Raw genomic sequence first — 12,693 nt, forward strand, 5'->3', positions numbered from 1 at the left:
ATTTTTTTTGCCGAAGTGGAATTTTATTGTAATTAAATTTGTTGGGTGTACAAAGGTATGTTTTACGGATTTTCTCTCTGCGCTCATTACAATTTATTCAAATGGTTTTAATTGCTGGGTTTTTCTTCAAATATGCGCAATCAAATTTTAACAATCCTATTTTCTTTAATCATACAAATTATGTTTTATATCGCTTTAATATATAAGTATACATATATATTTGCTATATATAGAAGTGTGTTGACTTGCGTATATTTCGTGAAAAGTAAAAGGTTTAGGTTTCTTTGCTCAATTTGGTTCGCTTTTAATTTTCAGTAAATTTCGCGCACGCAATTTCCCTTGAATATTCCAATTCGGGTTTTGGTTATGTTTTCTGTTTTTCTCTCATTGTTTTGTTTGCGTTTTTTTATATTTTTGCATTTGTATGCATGTATATGGTTTTGGGTTTTGTGTTTTGCAATTTTTTCAAAGATTTTCGCTTGGTTTTTTATTTTTTTTTAATAAAAAAATATGAATTTTCACTGCCCCGAGCGGCGATTTTTTATTTCCGCTTATGCTTTAATATATCGTATTATGTGTGGTGTAAAAACATTATTTACTGGTAATATTCTCGATTCTCTTTATAACAAAGTCAGAACGCAAATAAAATCGCGGCGGCGTTCGCTTACGAGTTCTCATTAAATATATATATATATTTTTGCAAATTGTAATAAATTTATGTATGTTTCTTTCTCGCTCTCATGCTTTTAGTGATCATAAAAATCCTGCTTGCATTTTATTTGCCCTGGGGTTTGTCGCCCTTTTTCATCAATATGCTTCATAAGTTTTTCGCGCTTTAGCGCTTTTCATGTTTTTCTTGTATTTCTCATATATGTTGTTGTTTAATATGTGTGTGTGTGGATGTGTGTTTATATATATTTCCTTTTTTTGCTGTTTTTACATAGGTTTTGCCATTTTTTTGTAGTTTTTTTTATTTTTGTTTTGTTTTCATTTTTTCAACGTATTTTCTCTGCTGTTGTTTTTTTGTATTTTCTTTCTTTTTTCAAAGTAGCAAAAACTTGACTCTCATATTCTTGCGGTTTTCTTTTTCCCTTCTCTTCTCTTCTGTTCTGCACAGTTTGCATTACATTTTTTCGTTTTTATTTTAACTTTTTTGCAATTTTTTTGTTTTGTTTTCTTTGCTTTTTTAAAAGTGTATGGTTGTCGCGTTTTCTTTTTCTAAACAAAGCATTCTTAAAGTTTGAATTTGAGAAAAAAAGAATTGAAAAAAATTACATATCGCTTTCGAGTGTTGTTATTTGAAAGTGAGTGGGGGTAGGAAAAGTGTACGGAAAAACTCAATCTGTTTGTAAGTCTAGAAACTTGTCGACGTTCTTTAAAACACAATTTCAATTATTGCAAGAAGCTTTCTACATGTATGCTTAAATCTGTTTATTTTGCGTTGGTTTTAAAACTCTTTATACGCATACAAAATAAAATTGATTCAGATCAAGCAATGACAAAAAAAAAAATAATTTTCAATTCACATTTTTCCATTTTTTTTTTTTCAATTAACTTGTTTATGTATAAAAAGAATTCTTGTTTCGATCCGCAGAATTGCTTTTTCGTGACTTTCTTTTTTTTGCTCCGTGTACTTGCGTAAATGCGTTCGAAATTAAATGATTGAAATTGTTTTTGCTTGTTTCTTGTATTAGAAAAGAAAAAAAGCCGGAGTTTTTGCGCTCCACCTTCTTGTGGTTCGATCTTCTGTGTTGAATGTGTGTCCTTCTTGGCGATCCTTCTATGCACTAGCATCAGTGAATGCGAATTGTTGTTAATGAATTGAAAATGGAGAGGAAAACTGCGAGGGCGAAACAAATTTTTGAGTTAGTTTGAGTCGAATCTCAAAAGACCTCCATTTGTGAAGACGTACTTTTTGGGTGTCGAGGTGTTCTTGTAAAATTTTCATCCGCTTGAGCTGTTCGAGCGAGCTTAGTTGGCAGGCTCGGAGACGCGGTGCACCTGCAGCACGGCCACAGCCTCCTCCACCTTGGCCTTGAGGGCCTCCTGATCCTCGAGCATGTGCAACAGCTCTGAGTTCTCAATCTCCAGCAACATGCCGGTGATCTTGCCAGCCAGAGCGGCGTGCATGCGCTCAATCATCGGGTACAGACGCTCGCCGAGGATCTGTTTCTGCTCCTGCGGCTTGGCGTTGGCCAGCAACGAGGCAATGAGCTTCTCAGAATCTGAAACGGCATCAAGGCGGTAAAGAAAAGAGCATTTTAACTAATTGTAAACTCAAATACACTTACTCTTTCCTTGCAACTGCTGTGGCATGGGCTGAGTCTGCAGTTGCTGCTGCACAGGGGGATTGCGCATGTTGGAGGTGTACTTGTAGTTGGAAGCACGCTGCTGAGCTCCGCCGGGGATCTGGGCCCCGGCAATCTGCATGGGCGCAGCTGTCTGCTGGCCGGTAATGGCGCGCGCTCCGGTGTTGCGCATGTTGTTGGCCGCGGCAGCAGCGGCGGCGTGCGTGCCCTGCACCTGCTGGGACTGGGCACCTCGTGCTCCGGCAGCAGCCGAACGGAACTGGGTGGGCACCGCTCCGGCTGTGCCCTGGAAGCCACCAGCAGCGGCGGCGGCAGCGCCGGCCTGCACGCTCTGCACCGTGGCGGCGGGACGCACCTGGGGCGCCCAGCGCGGTGTGTTTCTCATCTGTGTGGCCATCTGGGGGCCGAAGAACCGCTGGCTTGGCGGTAAGGTCGGCACAAAGAAGCCGCCAGCTGTGTTGGGCTGGAAGATCTGTCCCAGCTGCTGCATGCGCATGCCGGTCATGTGACGCATGTACTGGGAGGCCAGGTGAGCCTTGCGCTCCTCCTTCCTCTGGGCCAAAGCCACGTACAAAGGCTTGCTGCCGACGACGCGGCCGTTCAGTTCGGTGACGGCGCAGGTGGCCTCGTTGGGCGAAATGAAGCACACGAACCCGAAACCCTTGGAGCGACCTTCCTCATCGGTCATCACCTTGGCTGATGTGATGGTGCCGTACAGAGAGAACTCCTTCCGCAGGCGGTCATCATTGATTGTGTCGTCCAAGTTCTTCACGTACAGATTGACGCCAAAGACAGACTCGTGGCGCTTCTTCTTGAGCTCCTCGAACTTGCGCTTCAGCTCCTGCTGGCGCTCGGCCTTCTTCTGGGCACGAGCCACATACAGTGACTTGCCCTCGCCCATGTCCTTGCCATTGAGGGCCTGGACGGCCGCCTCAGCAGCCTCTGTGGTCTCAAAGGCCACGAATCCGAAGCCCTTGCTCTTGCCATCCTCCTTGGACATGACCTTAAATTCGGAGATTAAATAAGCAGTGCCCACAAGTTAACCAAAGTCATATCGCTGCTTACCTTGTAGCTGGTGATCTTGCCGTAGGGCTCGAAGAACTCCTTCAGCTTCTCATCGTCGAACTCCTCGGTGAAGTTCTTCACGTACACGTTTGTGAACAGCTTGGCCTTCTCGCCCAGCTCCTTCTCGCGCTCCTTGCGCGGAATGAACTTGCCCACGTAGACCTTCTTGCCGTTGAGCAACATGCCATTGACCTTATCGATGGACGTGTTGGCGGCCTCCTCAGTCTCGAAGTGAACGAAACCGTAGCCCTTTGAGTTGCCCTTCTCATCGGTTGCGACCTTGCAACTTAGGATGTTGCCGAAGGCGGAGAAAGTGTCGTAGATAGCCTTGTTGTCAATGGCCTTGTCCAGGTTCTTGATGAACACGTTGCCAACGCCGGAGCGACGCAGTGAGGGGTCGCGCTGAGACCACATAATGCGAATGGGCTTGTTGCGGACCAGGTCGAAGTTCATGGTGTCCAGAGCACGCTCAGCTGCGAATGAAAGAAGGGTAGGGTTCCGATCACTATTGGTTCGCTTTCAGTTTGAAACGTTGATATATATAACACGGTGCTGCTTTGCTTGGGTTCATTGTGACTCTTCAACTTCTGCACTGGCCATGAGCTGAAAGCAGCCTAGTGCATGGTAAGTCGAGTCTGGTCTTTTATTTGGCAACTATGAATCTTAGTCGTGTCAAAAATGGGTTAATTTGACCAACCAATGGGTAGAAGTTGCTAAATTGTTGGTGACTCTCTGTATAAATGGCTGTCAAGCTTCTACTTTTGCGGATGGTATGAAGAACTCAAAGGCATGGTAAGTTGCTTTGGTTTATCTAGCAACAATGAATCTTAGTCGTGCCAAAAAGGTTTTTTTTTGACCAACCAATGGGTAGGAGTTGCTAAAATATGTTATATCTGACCTAACTAGCTTCTTCGAGGGAGTTGTAATTAAATCACATCAATAGGTAATAGTAGTTTCTGCCATTAAAGATTAAAGATGTAGTTATTGTCATGCTCCTACTTCTGCTGATGGTATACGTTACCCAACAGCATGGTAAGTTACATATGTTTTTATAGCAACTATGAATCTTAGTCGTGTCAAAAAGGATAAATTTGACCAACCAATGGGTAGAAGTTGCTAAATTGTTGGTGACTGTCTGTATAAATGGCTGTCAAGCTTCTACTTTTGCGGATGGTATGAAGAACTCAAAGGCATGGTAAGTTGCTTTGGTTTATCTAGCAACAATGAATCTTAGTCGTGCCAAAAAGGTTTTTTTTTTGACCAACCAATGGGTAGGAGTTGCTAAAAAGTGATATATCTGAGTGCTAACGACCTAATTAGCTTATACCTTTGTGGGTTCTTTAGTAATTGTCATGCTTCTACTTCTGCAGATGGTATACGTTACCCAACAGCATGGTAAGTTACATATGTTTTTATAGCAACTATGAATCTTAGTCGTGTCAAAAAGGATAAATTTGACCAACCAATGGGTAGAAGTTGCTTATTAGCTTTATATTATATGTGATAATACAGTATCGAATAATGGCTTGCAAAGATTCTACTTCTGCGGATGATATGTGAAATCGATCAGCATGGTAAGTTTCATAGCTTATTCTGGCAACATTGAATCTTAGTCGTATCAAAAAGTGGTAAATTTGACCAACCAATGGGTAGGAGTTGCGAAATAGGTAGGGTGTTAACAATAAATACGATTTGTATAGCAGTGTCTAAAAGGCTGGCAACCTAACCTCAAAAGCTAAAGTTCAGTAAACTTGGCGGAATGCTGGAATGCGACGGGCTTTCACACGCAGTGTAATCATCAGTCACCAGTTTTTATGCCATTGTACGCTTAATTCAATAAACAAATGTAAGCGAACAACGGGAAACGAAGAAGCAGCAGCGACAGCAACTATGCGCAGTGAAAGTTTGTTTTCGTTTTTTGTAAAAACAAGACTTAATGGGCGAAAAAAGAGAGGCCGAGGAGCAGTTCACTGACATGTCAAGAATTTGGAAGTGTTAATGAATGGAATGGAAATGAAGAGCAGGGACTTGTGAAAGTGAAAGCAAAACAAAGGTAGGAAGTTTAGTTAATGGAATCTAACCTAAAATAGATGAAGGCCGAAAAAGAAATGGCCCAAACAACAATGAACACATGTTTGTGGAAGAGACACAGACAAATGCGTGAGCAATGGTGTTATAAGTGTGCGTGTGCGCAAGTTCGCCGCTTGGAAACAACACAAAAAAAAACACATAAATAAAACAATGAAGACGCAGCAACTAATGGGCGGGGTTGCGATAAGCTGTCTGAGCAGTATGGAACCATATTATTCCATCATAATTGCAATTTTGAGCGAAATCGAGGCGGAAATTTCTAGGCGAACGATTGAGTGGCACAAGCCAGCTGTTTTTCCCTCCTTTCCCCGCATTTCCCGTTTCCAGTCAACAGAACTGGAATTTATATACATATGTATGCACACGCGAGAGGTTGTGCGAGTGTGTGTGTGCGGGGAGATTAACGTAAGCAAAGCACGGTGGAGCGAGTTATGAAATACTTGGAAGCCGTTTATCTGGTCCTCTTATAAGAGTCATCTTTTCATCGAGTCCACTAGCCACTGTACATCGGCATGTGGTTGTGTGCCTGTGTGAGTGCAAAAACTGCACACGTGTTTTCTTTGTTTCGCGCGGGAGGGGCAAACTTTTCCAGTAGGCAGTAAGACTATTATATTACACTGTTTTTTCGAGGATTACTCACCATCGGCTGGCTGCTGGAAGTTGACGTAGGCATAGCCCAACGAGCGACGGGTAACCACATCGCGGCAGACACGAATGGACAGCACTGGACCAGCAGTCGAGAACTTCTCAAAAAGTCCCGCTTCGGTGACATCCTGTTGGAGATCACCGACGTATAGAGAAGCCATATTTGGTGATCAGGTCTACCTGTAATTTTGGAGAATTAATTTTGGGTTTTTCACGGAGAAAATTGCCATTTTTTCTTAATCTTTACGGACCGGTTGGATTCGGCCAGGCAGGCGGTGAAATAGAAAGAAAAAAAAAAGCGGCGTGGCTTTTGGTCTTCTATTCGTCTCTCTGTCTGTGTGTCTGGGTGGCAGCTCTGGCGCGTGTGACAGTCGGTCGACATGGCAACGCTGCATGTGCTTTGTTGTTGCTGCTCCTCCTCTCTTTTCCTTCTCTCACCCATACGCTCGTGTTGGAAAATTTCCACACATACACACAGACACAAAGTAGACACGCGTTCTGCCTGCTCAAAATTATGCGATTTCTTTAATTTTCTCGACTAATGCGGATAATGCGAAAAAGTTCACGTTTCCAGTCGCCATCTTGGCCAAAAGGGCGACTGCAAACGCGACAAATGCGCTGGCAAAATTCCCCAATCGCTTTGTCTCGCGTCGCGCCCTCTTGCTCTCTCCTGCACCACTTCCAGTCCCCTGCACTCTACTTACTTTTCAAACACTTGCTCGAATATTTTGCTACTTTTTACAATTTTTTTTGTTACGTTTTTGTGTTTTTAATATTTTTTTGTATTTTTTATATATTTTTTCTTCACAAAAAATATGTGATAAGCCGTGTGCTGAAAGCGAATCCACGACCGCTCACGAAAACGGACTCTACACGACTCATAGAGAGGAGAGGCGTTGGCGATAGCCCTGAAAATATCGTCATCTAGGCTTGTTGCCAAATTATCAAAAGTGTATCGAAAAAATCGATACTAATCTACTAAAAAAAATCGAACAGAGCAAAGTTTAAAAATCTATTCAAGATGACCAATTAACGCAAAAAACAAAATATTTTAGTACAAAACACCCCAATTAAAATTGTTTCCTATAACAACTTGAACTTCTACAATTATATTATATTTTCGAAATTTCTTGGTTTGAATATATTTATTTTAAGCAATTTATGTTAAAAAAAATAATTTAGTATGTTGGTAACCCTAACGCTTGACTTAAAAAAAAAAATGTAAATTTCTTTAATAAAAACGCAACTGTAGAATTTTTTTTCGGAATTTCTTGTTTTGAATATATTTATCTTAAGCAATTTATGTTAAAAAAAATAATTTAGTATGTTGGTAACGCTAACGCTTGACTTAAAAAAAAATAAAATTTCTTTAATAAAAACGCAAAACTGTAGAATTTCCCAAACTCTTTTATCACACAAACCGTGGGATTCACCTTTTTATAACTTACCTAAATCAACCAAAATGTCCTTCGTTGCAATTTGGCACTCCGAGAAGATGAAGTATTTTCTTTTTTTAGTTTTAGCCGGCACTAACACCTAATTGTCTATTTTTGAGGCCCTTCCAGGTTTTCTATTAAATAAACAACACTTAAACAAAACCGTCAATGACCGAGTGTAGTGAATTATATATTTTTTTTTTGTTTTATGGCAATAAAACAATTTTCCTAATTTTTTATGTTTCGGACGGCATGCCCTTTGGGCATTCGAGTACCTAATGAAGCGGCGTGCCAAAAGTTAGGGCATGACAAGCTTTAAATCCAAATGTCACTTTGGCCGCCTACTGAGGTTGACAGACTAAAATCTCAGAAACGTGCGTTTTTCGAAACATTTATTTGGGCATTATATACTTCATTAAATTAAACACATCGTATTCCGCTCTGGTTTAGCCAAACATTTACGTCAGCTTGAGATTTTGTTTGCGTTCAACTCAATTTTGATTTTGTGTAGCTTTTTAATAGTTAAACATAAAATTTACTTGCTTAATTCATTATTGTGTAGTTTCCCTAGTCTATGGGCGAAAATGATTAAACTAGTCCTAAATTTCATTAAATTTGTGTGTATATCAAGTATTTTTTGTATGCATAACATGGATTTGTGTGAGAGTTTCCCTTTCAACATATATTTTTCAAAAATATACATGGGCATATAGCTAAAGTACGTAACTGAACTTAACTGAATCGTTTTCCTTTAATCGACATTATTTAATACGTTTTCATTCAGCAGCGAATATTACATAGGCTTCTAAATAAATCTTGTAATACTTTTACCAATTTTGTGGAAATTTTCTTAAGTTTTGCTGCAACAATTAACTGCCATTGCACAATTATAACCTGTATTCAGTTGCTTTTTGCATTTTTTTTTTTTTTTACATTTTAACATTAAACCGCTTTAATGCTGAACCAATATTTTGAACATTCTTTTGCTATTTTGGCAGTGGATTGGTAATAAACTTTTAAACGTTAACAAATAAAGAGGCCCGGAGTTGGCAGCGATAATAATAAAATAACGCAGAAAAATGATAATGAAATGAAAGGAAATGATAAATATATAAGTAAACATGAGTCGGTTGATCCCAAAGTGTCTAATTTCCCATCGATCCGATCGCAGCATCTCCTCCCCACTCCACCAGGTATTGGACCTGTCCGTTCCCCATGCGCCGCTTGGCCCGTATGGCAAACGATTCGCCGGCATCTATGCGATTCATGGCGCCGCCAAAATACTTGTTCACCGACTGCTTCAGATCCAGCATGGAATGTCCCGGAGTTGTAATCCCGTTGCTGCTCCCAGTGGTTGCCGTCGAGCTGGTAGAGTTCCGGCGGCTTTGGCTGGGCGACAGCTTCTGTGGTCGCTGGCGCAACATTCGCCCGTGTGTTGGCTTTCCCATTGGCGTTGCCGGCGGTTGCAGATCTTTGGCGTAGAGAGGAAGGTAGTGGCTGGGTATGGGATTGATCGTAGTGGTGCTGATGACCTGTTTGGTGGAAAGAAACGAACATGTAGTACAAATAGTGATAGGATAGTGTCAGATTCTACCTCAATGGCCGTGGTCAGGCGGCGGGTGCGGCGCCTGCGCACCTCCTGATTGGGCCCTATGGTTATGTCTTTGGCACTCAGTCTTCGCTTGATGGTGCGCACCATGCGCGGCTGCTCCTTGGAGTTGCCCTTAAGCTTGAAAATGCTGTTGATGATGCCATTCACGCCGACTCCAGCTCCCACACCGATTCCAGCTCTTCCCTGCGTCGCCTTTTTGGGCGTGGCCATTAGAAAGGGATTGTTGCGTCCCAGAAAATTGGCCGGCGGGGGGTATGATGAGGTCCAGCGAACTGGTGCCCCGACTGCTGCTTGAGTTCTCGTCGGACGATAAATCACAGTGGTTGCGGCTGTTGTCGTAGCGCTTGGACAAACGGAAAGCCTTGCGTTTTCGGCTGCTGTTGGCCTCCAAGAGCGGTGGAATGGGTGCTGGCAGTTTGCCGTGATCGCCATCGTTGGCATTGTCATCGGCGAGGTCGAGAGCGCCCGCCTCGACGGGTTCCGGCTGCTTCTGCTTCAGTGGCAACTCATCAACACCATCATCGACCTTCTGGCCGGTCTGCTTTTTGGCCTTCTCGATGATTTGCTTGATGGGGATCTCGTCTTCACTCGTCTCGACTGGCTCATCCTCGTCCGTGTTGAACTCGTACACATCTTTGGGAGCCCCCTTCAAGGGTTCCTCTTCAATTTCCCCCGCCTCCACGGGCATAAGCCGCAGCTTGAACTTTTTAACCAGCACATCATCGGAGAGCTCCTCGTGGGGCAGCAGAAACACCTTGGGAGTGATTGGCGGCCCACTGTGGCGTAGCGCATAGAAGACCGGTGCTCGTTTGTACTCCTTGCCGCAGACGAATCTCTTCGAGTAGTCCTTCAGAGTGAGCTTGATGAGTTCCATCAGTGCCGTTTCCGGCAGTGCGCGCCATTTATCGCAGATAGGCAGTTGGTGGCGCTTTTCCAGTATGAATGGCCAGATGTCCTTCAGCAGGTGGTAGTACTTCTGGTGTTGGTGCTTGCGCAGATTGTACAGTGCAAGGTGAAGCACGTCCACCCATTCGATTTGCAAACGCCGAACGAACTCCACGCCGTCGTTGCACACCGTGCAGCAGAACACAAAGAACCTGAAACAACGTTTTGAAGTTATATATAGAGAAATAATGAGCCCGAGTCAATCCTTACATGTCGCCGCGCAGCAGCTTCCTCTTGAAGTTCTGCATACATTGGGTGTGGAACCAGTTGCGACACTTGCAGCACTGCAGCATGTCCTGATCGAATTTTCCCGGCTTGCCGCAGTAGCAGTATATCTGCTCCTCGTTGACCCGATGCTTCTCATCCCAGCTGAGCTTATCCGCCTGCGGGAGAAACCGGATTAGAAAACTAAATCTTCTGGCTTAAGCATCAAGCATACTCACATGGTAGGGTAACTGACGGCAAATCCCCGACGGTTTTGTGATCTCATGATTCAGCGGCTGTTGCATTTTCATAGGCTTCGCGCAGCGCTTGCAGCTCCAAATTCCGCTGCTGATTTCTGTGGTGCATCCACGATGATAGCCGCGTCCGCAGCGCTCGCAAATCTCCACCACATCCTCAATGTCCGATCGCTTGCAGGCCACGCACATGGGTCCAGTGGTGGAGGTACTCGGGGTGTCCGAACTGGAGCCGCCTCCCCCGCCACCGCTCGTCGAACTGCCGCCGCCAAGCTTGCGCAGCTTGTCCGGCTCGCACCATTGCTCAGACTGATCATCGAAGCGGATGAGAAACTGGTCGCTCGTCTGCTCAATAATGGTGCCCAAGTAGAACCTCCCATCGTTGCACTTGATAAAGACGTCCTCCTGCAGGGCATACGTGACCGCTGGCGGAGCAGCAACGACTGGTGTTGGCGGCAGCGGAGGAGGTGAAGGAGGAGTTGGCGGCGTGGGCGGTGCTGCATCGACGGCCTTGAAGCTCGGCTTCATTTGGCTGACGGCCTTGAGCAGCGACTGCGTGGCCAGCAACGGGGGCGAGGGCGATGACTTGTCAGGCGAACTCATCGTCTCCGGCGTAGTTGGCGGCGTCTGCGGCGTTGTGGTCGTGGAATCCGGTTCATCCACAATCACCAAGGCCGCCGAGGTGGTGGTGGCACCACCATAGCTGCTGCTGGACACCGAACTGCTGCTGCAGCTGCTGCTGTCGACCGTGCTGCTGTCGATGAGGGGCAGAATGGCCTTGTGCTGGATTGCCGGTATGATGGGTGACGGCTGCTGGGCCGTGCTCAGTGATGATGATGAACTCAAGGAGGCGGGTGACTCCGCGTAGTGGTTGTTGATGCAAATGTTGATGCGATCCAGTACCACGGTGGAGGGCGGCGAGGACGAGTTGCTCACGGGCACCAGGGGTGGCGGCTGCAATTGCTTGGCTGTTCCACTGGCAGTCATCAGACTGAGTTGTCCCGCCGCTGGGCCTCCTCCACTGGGCAAATAATACGACTGAACCGGTGCATAGATGGAGTGTGGATCCTGCGGCGACTTGTTCAGACTGTAGACATTCGGCGCTGTCGAGATGATGCGTATGTTGTTGGCCTTAAAGGGACTGGAGCTGCTGGCCGCCTGTTGCTTCGTTGGCGTGGCCTGTTGGGCGAAGCTGTTGGTTATCTGAATTGTGCTGGGATGGGTGGGATGTGTGGTCGGTGCTCCTCCAGTGGTTGTGGCGTAGTAGCGCTTGGCCCCCGTGGCGGGTCCTGCAGTGGGAGGCAGGATCTGGTATGTGGTGGTCATCCACTGCGGTTGCTGCCCAGCCGACTGGGGTAAGTAGCCATAGGTGGTGGTCGGCGGAGGAGGAGGACCTACTCCAGCAACATTCGGCTGCTGCAAGTACGGATGTGCCACGTTTTGCGGCGGGTGATCGTGTTGCAAGTGATAATGGTTGTTCATCATTGCGGCTGTGTATGTGGTGGTGGGTGCTCGATGGGCTGTGATTCTTCTTGTGCGCAGTCTTTTCTGAAAGAGAAGGACCTTTAGATCAATTTGCCGGCTTTTGGTTGTTTCGGTTTCATTAGATTTCTCGATTTATTCGCCTGATTAACACGAGCTCATTAATCTGGCGCCTTTTTCGTCGAATTTGTTGTTGCCCCGCCGACACACACATGCACACGCATGGCTACACGTACGGACTTGAGAGCGGGCCCTTTTGTATTTTGTATGTGTCTTTCCACATTCGTTCTTTTTCCACACGCTTTCCACTCGATTTTTCGGGCCCGATTTACCCACCTTTCTGTGTGCTTCGATCCGTGCATTAAATTAGCATTGTGCTCTAATTTATTTGGCTGTCGGCTTTAAGTGTCCTTGCATAGAGTTCATCCTTAACACCAGCGAAAATGCACAAAACAAATCACTTGAAAATTAATTTATGTCAGCCATTTTTCAACATATGCCCACTGTGTTGGCAAACGCCCGGCAGTCTAGTGCTGGAAAATACTGAAGGGCTCTGGAAAATATCAAAATACCAGTAAGTTTGGTATTTTTCTACAAAAATGTTTAATACCTGTAATTTTTAATACCTGTAATTTTATATACCTTTCTTA

At 44.9% G+C, this 12,693-nt stretch overlaps 2 protein-coding genes across 3 annotated transcripts; both read right to left on the minus strand.

The window, feature by feature from the left end:
• Position 1: 1 nt before the first annotated feature.
• LOC108144517 (polyadenylate-binding protein) lies at positions 2-6,983 on the minus strand. Of its 2 annotated transcripts, none has more exons than XM_017269457.2 (6): positions 6,815-6,983; positions 6,106-6,290; positions 3,375-3,847; positions 2,292-3,312; positions 1,913-2,225; positions 2-1,840 (listed from the first exon to the last, which is right to left on the minus strand). In XM_017269457.2, exons 2-5 carry the CDS (start codon positions 6,269-6,271, stop codon positions 1,972-1,974), a joined length of 1,914 nt encoding a protein of 637 aa, XP_017124946.1. In that variant the 5' UTR covers positions 6,272-6,290; positions 6,815-6,983; the 3' UTR covers positions 2-1,840; positions 1,913-1,971. The 2 variants fall into 2 exon arrangements, with proteins under 2 accessions (XP_017124946.1, XP_017124947.1); XM_017269458.2 differs by lacking the exon at positions 6,815-6,983 and adding an exon at positions 6,362-6,474.
• A 938-nt stretch (positions 6,984-7,921) lies between these two features.
• Positions 7,922-12,569, minus strand: LOC108144714 (polycomb protein Pcl). The gene is given in 6 exon segments (XM_017269807.2): positions 7,922-9,078; positions 9,141-9,410; positions 9,412-10,255; positions 10,314-10,486; positions 10,547-12,104; positions 12,380-12,569. Coding segments are annotated over 6 exon segments (3,258 nt in total). The 5' UTR covers positions 12,406-12,569; the 3' UTR covers positions 7,922-8,691.
• Between the last annotated feature and the right edge of the window lie 124 nt (positions 12,570-12,693).

This window comes from Drosophila elegans, unplaced genomic scaffold (genome assembly GCF_018152505.1).
Source record: "Drosophila elegans isolate 14027-0461.03 unplaced genomic scaffold, ASM1815250v1 contig_183, whole genome shotgun sequence".
Lineage (NCBI taxonomy): Eukaryota > Metazoa > Arthropoda > Insecta > Diptera > Drosophilidae > Drosophila > Drosophila elegans.